Source organism: Phacochoerus africanus, chromosome 8 (assembly GCF_016906955.1).
Source record: "Phacochoerus africanus isolate WHEZ1 chromosome 8, ROS_Pafr_v1, whole genome shotgun sequence".
Taxonomy (NCBI): domain Eukaryota; kingdom Metazoa; phylum Chordata; class Mammalia; order Artiodactyla; family Suidae; genus Phacochoerus; species Phacochoerus africanus.
Window position 1 is genome coordinate 114,933,045 of NC_062551.1, and position 6,147 is coordinate 114,939,191.

Here is a 6,147-nt window from a genome sequence, read left to right on the forward strand (position 1 = left end):
TTAATTCTCTTATTTTATATACTTGCCTTAATACTCTTCTTTTATATATATATAAACCTAATTAATATAATGGACATGGTCCATCTAAACAATATGGGTAAGTCCTCATGCAACTCACTACTATCCTTTATATTAACTCATTTAATCCTCACAGCAATCTATGATACAGATACTATATATTCTCCCATTCTTTGGCTAAGTTAATGGAGGCAAGAAAAGATTTAATTTGTTCAGCTGGTGAATGGTAGAGCCAAAACTCAAATCCAACAAGTCTGACTCCAGAGGCCATATACTCTTAAACCCTTCACTTAGCTGCCCATAAGTGAACAGAATTCAAACATTAGGATTTAAGCGGCCTTGGCGAGCCAGAGGTAGAGGTGGGGGTCACTGACTACCTAGCCTGGGAAGTGCTGCCTTTCTCTCTTGGTCCATTAGCAGGAGATCGATGTTAATCTTTATTGCCAAGATGTGACTGATATGCACAGAAAGAATGATAATTACCCAGGCAGGAAGGCCCCTCCAAGCTAAAGATTCCTAAATCACAATTAAGAGTGCAATGATATTAGATCATCACTCTAGCTGCTGAGGGAATTTGCTGGTTAATTGTTGTTCACTAAGAGAGCATTAGAGTCCAGATTACTAAAACATTATAATGTCCACCTAATATCTTGACCATTGGGGTGGGTATTCACCTGAAATCATATACAGAGCCTCAAAATGTGCAAATTAATGCAAATGTAATAAAAATATATTACAGAAAAGGACTGAGGAGCTGAAGGACCACCTTTATTATTTATCCGAGCCTATTTTAAGAAAACAATATATGTGTCACAAGAATAACTTCATCTGTCTCCTCCATTTTCATAACCTATGAAATTTTAGTATGCTTAATTTACCAGATTTTTTGGCAGAAACTAATTTTGCCTTCTAGTAGATTTTCCATAAGCATTAAAAATACATTTTCTTTACAAGGTTTTTGACAATTGCAATGTCAAATTGTTTCAAGTGATGCAAATGTTCTGACATTTTGTTTTCCTGTCTACTAGTGGCCCCCCTTCTGCTGCTGACTTGCGACTGTGGGAGGGGTCCTATTGGGGGAGTGACTGGTGGATTCATCCCAGTGCCTGATGGTTCAGAAGGAACAATTCATCAGTGGGGAATCGAAGGAGCCCACCCTGAAGACAAGGTGAGAATCCACTTTGTAAAACATTTATTTCAAGCATACAGAGCAAAATTCGATTTATATTCCAACAGGAAAAGGGGTAACAGGGTCTAAAAATAAGAGATTCCTGACCCTCTAAGACTCTTGAGAATCAGTGCTGAAATGAATGAAGGCTTTTAGGATCTTAGCTCTTCGGATATCAAATCATAAAAATGGTGACTCCTGCAAGAATTTGGGCTTCTTGTAATGTCACTATTTGCAAAGGGGCACATTTTACTTATGTTGCTGAAATCTGATTAACTATTAAATGTACTTATTCTTTGCACATGGTTTGCAGGAAATCACAAATATTCGTGTGCCACCCATAACTTCCAATGGAGTTGATTTCATGGAAAATTCTGGTAAGTGAACACCAAATTTATTTTTGAACACAATAGTGGGTTCAGCAAGAAACAATGAATGATAAAAACTGTTCTAAATTCTTTTCTTAATAATTTGCATATTTGTGCACATGCGGAGAGATGTTACCACTGAAATAGAATTTCAATGAAATGGTTTAATATTAGTATATTAGCCAACTCCATGACCTAGCTCTGGCTTCAGTAAATTCATTTGTCCACTGATGTCATTGTTTTTAACTGGCAGAAGATTTGTTATACTTCTCCAAACTTTAACCAACTGAAGTATGGCTCTCATATAGTCAATTACTAATTTTTTAATATGCAAAGATTTCACACATATAGAAAAATAAATGATAAGGAAAATATAATAAACAACAGGTACCCATCATCCTACTTTGACTATTGACATTGGTAGTATTTGCAGTTAAAGCCTCCTGTGTGCACATGCTAGATCTTTTTGCCCTTCTTCCTTCCCCAGAACTAACAGTTTCCTGACTTGAGTTCAATTACCAGTTCTCATATTCAGTCATCATGGGACAAGATCACTTATGTTGTCACATAGGTGAAATTATGTATTTATTTGTTTTATCAAATGACTATTTTATTATCTCAATGCCACAACTAAGGTGTAAACTAGAATAATAAGAGCTAATGCCTAATATTCAAATTTTTCTTAGTTCCATGCTTAGCAATAGATTGTTTTTAAATACCCAGCCTGAAGAATCTTTATAAGATCTCCCCCAAGAGGTAACCATCTGCCTTTACCAGCTACATTAATACTTAACTGTTTCTACCATTATAATTACATAGCAAAAACTATATTTAGAATTCTCTAGAAAAAACAGCTTTCCATGAAAATGTAATGTGAAGGCAGAATAGTCAAAACTCATTAAATTTTCATTAGGCACCAAGACACCAACTTAGCATCTGCTAATTTGTATGATTACATTATGTATATTTCCTTCTTGGTTTCCATATTGAGCCAATAAAACAGCTTAATTACAATTTCTTTTTTCCTGAAAACAAACAAGCATTGCATTAGAAGCTTATGGCTTGTGTGCTGAATATTCTGTTTTCACTTTTCCATTTCTGGCTGTTGAAAATCTATTTCCTTTGTATATTTTTTAACTAGCATGTTTTCGGAGCTATTTCATCTGCTAATATCCTCTGTTACATCCTCACCTCCCCTATAACTCTCACATAACAGGCTGTGGGTGTTCTTATCACCTCTAGTCATATAACTATATTTTCTCCCATTTCCTTGTTTTACTTGGAGACAGTTCTTGGATATCAAAACCCAGTAAAAACAAAACACAACCAAAAAAAAAAATCACAGCATGAAATGCTATAAAATTGTCTCCCCTGTTTTTAGAAGTTTGTACAAATACATATGCCGGAGGGACAGTGGTGGAGGGAGCTTCAGGAATGGAACTGACCACCAAGCTTGGAGCAGCTGGAGGATCTGGAGCCGCTGCAGGATTTGGAGCGGCCGCTGGCCTTAGCATATATTCTGCAGGACAGTCTGGGACAATGAGAACAAGACATTCCACTGGAGGAACCAACAAAGACTATGGCGAAGGGGCAATAAACATGAACTTCCTAGACTCCTACTTTTCTCAGGTAATGGAAAATTCTGTGGCTTTGTTATCTTGTTTACATTAGAGATCTTTCTACGTGACTCCAGTTTTACAGTTCCTTTTTTTTTACAGCTTTGTAAGATGCAAAAACAACAACAAAAAAAGAGAGGTTCCTTGTGAAAATAGTATAGATAACCTAAGGTGGCTGACAAAATTGGGCCACTGGCCCAAAGGAAGAATGGGTCGGTAGACATAAAGGGATAGAAGAGGGCGCCTCATCCCTCCAACTGAACTGACAAGGAAAAGCAAAACCTTTTGCACCCCAGATCCACAGCATCCTCTTTAGGAATATAAAGCAGCTTGCTCTGTATTTCCTATACCATGAAGTATGTCAGAATACATCTGCATATGTTTTTCTCACAGAGGGTTATAGTATTCTTCCCATTCTCAAGGAGTCTGTGTCCAAAAAAGTTGAAGAACCACTGAATTAATGACCCCAAAACAAAAGGGGGGACCAGGGATGTGATGGAAGATCAGGTGAAGTGTCAGGAAGCATAGAACTGAAAGGGAGAAAGGGTGCAAGAACAGAGAGGACTCTGGGAGGTAGGGTGTTTGCCTCTTGGTTGGTGCATCTCATCTAAAGCTTCAGTATGAACTGGTAAGTGCTGGCCTGGTGTCCAAGCAGATGAAGGGTGATACTGTGAGGAGCAACTCGCAGGAAGGGCTTGTCTAGGATGAGGATTCTTGGGATATTCCAAGTTGTATATGGGTTCTAGTTACAAGTCAGGCTCTCCCAAGAGTTACAGAGTCTCATCAGAGACCCATGTTTGGCTGACAGCTGTCTCAGAGGGTGCACGGTGGGATGGCTCCACCCACACCCCACACAAAGACATGCATTAGCACAAGAACACATGGGGACCCTCGTTCTCGGCCTAGCCAAACACCTCTAGGCTTTGTACACATTTGCTCAGTACACCTAAGTCTATGTAAATTCAAGCCCTGAAAATCAAGCATTAAACCACGAGCCTAGGCCAGAGTCAATTTCCAAGGACTATCAACAACACTATTCTCCAAACACAGGTAACTTCTATAACAAGACGCCTGATGTAAAAAGTATGCCTTTACTTCTATGGATTACCTAAATCATGCACTCATGATCAAACCTTGAGTTCTGTGAGCGGCATTACATTCTTCCATGGACTGTCTTTCAAAATTCTTTTTTTCCACCTTCCTCCACCTTTAGAAAGCATTTGCCTGTGCGGAGGAAGACGATGGCCACGAAGCAAATGACTGCTTGCTGATCTATGATAACGAAGGAACCGGTGTCCCCGGTTCTCCCGTTGGCTCCCTGGGTTGTTGCAGTTTTATTGCCGACGAGTGGGATGATAGCTTCTTGGACTCACTTGGCCCCAAATTTAAAAAGCTTGCAGAGATAAGCCTGGGGATGGATGACGAAGCCAAAAAATCTCAGCCACCAGCCAAAGACAGCGGTTCTGGAGTTGAATCCTGTGGCCAATCCGTACAAGTTCAGCAATCAGAATCTGTTTGCTACCAGACATTGTCAGGCAGCCAGGGAGCTTCTGCTTTGTCTGCTTCCAGCTCTGTTCTCCAACCAGCCATTTCCATTCCTGACCCTTTGCAGCAGGGTAGCTATTTGGTAACGGAGACTTACTCGGCTTCTGGTTCCCTCATGCAACCCTCCACTGCAGTCTTTGATCCACTTCTCACGCAAAATGTAATAGTGACTGAAAGAGTGATTTGCCCAATTTCCAGTGTTCCTGGCAACCTACATGCTCCGACAGAGCTACCAGGGTCCTGTAATCAAATCTGCACAGAAGATCCTTGTTCCCGTCTGATCTGATCAAAATGAACTGGAATAACATACTGGCCAAATATGGCCATTTGAACCAAATTATTCAAAACAACATAGCAAATCTCAGAGTACTGGTCTGATTTGGCACTTATTTGCTACTCTTCTAAACTGATTGTGATTATAGCCTAAATTTTCTAGTGAAACCCCCAAAATGGAAATGTTGTCACTCTTCTCAAATACTATTCCAATCATAGTAAATCTTGCTGTTTTTCAAAATATCTTAAAATAATATTCAGCAGGAAAATTTCCTACCAATTTTTAAACTTCAAATGCAATGTGTTTTAGTAGATTTAAGTGCTTGGAGTCAAGAGCCCCAGTTCTTGACTCTTTCAGCTTCTCTTATATCATTAATAATGATATAAGAGTCATAAGGTCTTTGCTAAAGCATTTTGAGCTGCATGGAGAAAAGAAGTAGCTGCATTTGAAATTCTGCCATCTTCTTGGTGCTGGGAGATCCTAGGTATATCTTTTGCTCAAGCTAAGGGTAATGGGTTATAAATAAAACTTGCTGCATCTATATTTCTCATATTCTTATAATGACAATTTTGAAATAGAAATGTCATAGGACATTTGGGAAAGTCTATTATGTTGTAAATATTATGTGTTTTTTAAAATCACCTTGAAAGGATCTATCTAAAGAAAGTAATACATTAAGCTATGCACTTCAACAGTAATCCTGTGTTAATAGTCTTTGAAAAGTACTCTTTGGTGTTCCCGTTGTGGCTCGGAGGGATAAGAACCTGACTAGTATCCATGAGGATGCAGGTTTGATCTCTGGCCTCTCACAGTGGGATAAGGATCTGGTGTTGCCTTGAAAGCTGTGTTGCTGTAGCTGTGGTATAGGCTGTCACCTGAGGCTCCGATTTGACCCCTAGCCTGGGAACTTCCATATGCCACAGGTGCTGCTGTAAAAAGAAAAAAAAAAATTCTTTATTTTTTAAATGTCAGTGGGTAATGACATAATATAGTGATGTTTTTTTAAATGTCAGTGGGTAATGACATAATATAGTGTTTATTATGTTAATGATGACTCTGGGAATACAAAACATGGCTTTCCTCATATGCAAAAGAGGCCTCGGATGAGAGACTAACTCATAGTTAAATTTGTGAATGTGTATTATATGCAGTATTTCA

General features: G+C 38.8%; 1 protein-coding gene across 1 annotated transcript in view; it reads left to right on the plus strand.

Annotated features, from left to right (window-relative positions):
• The window catches only part of DSG3 (desmoglein 3), a 30,434-nt gene extending 24,645 nt beyond the window's left edge, over nt 1–5,789 (plus strand). The window contains exons 13-16 of the mRNA XM_047794042.1: nt 1,047–1,186; nt 1,500–1,563; nt 2,936–3,183; nt 4,384–5,789. Of these exons, the coding sequence (XP_047649998.1) occupies nt 1,047–1,186; nt 1,500–1,563; nt 2,936–3,183; nt 4,384–5,001 (1,070 nt within the window). The 3' untranslated portion in view covers nt 5,002–5,789. The remainder of the gene's footprint in view (nt 1–1,046; nt 1,187–1,499; nt 1,564–2,935; nt 3,184–4,383) is intronic.
• The last annotated feature ends 358 nt before the right edge of the window (nt 5,790–6,147 follow it).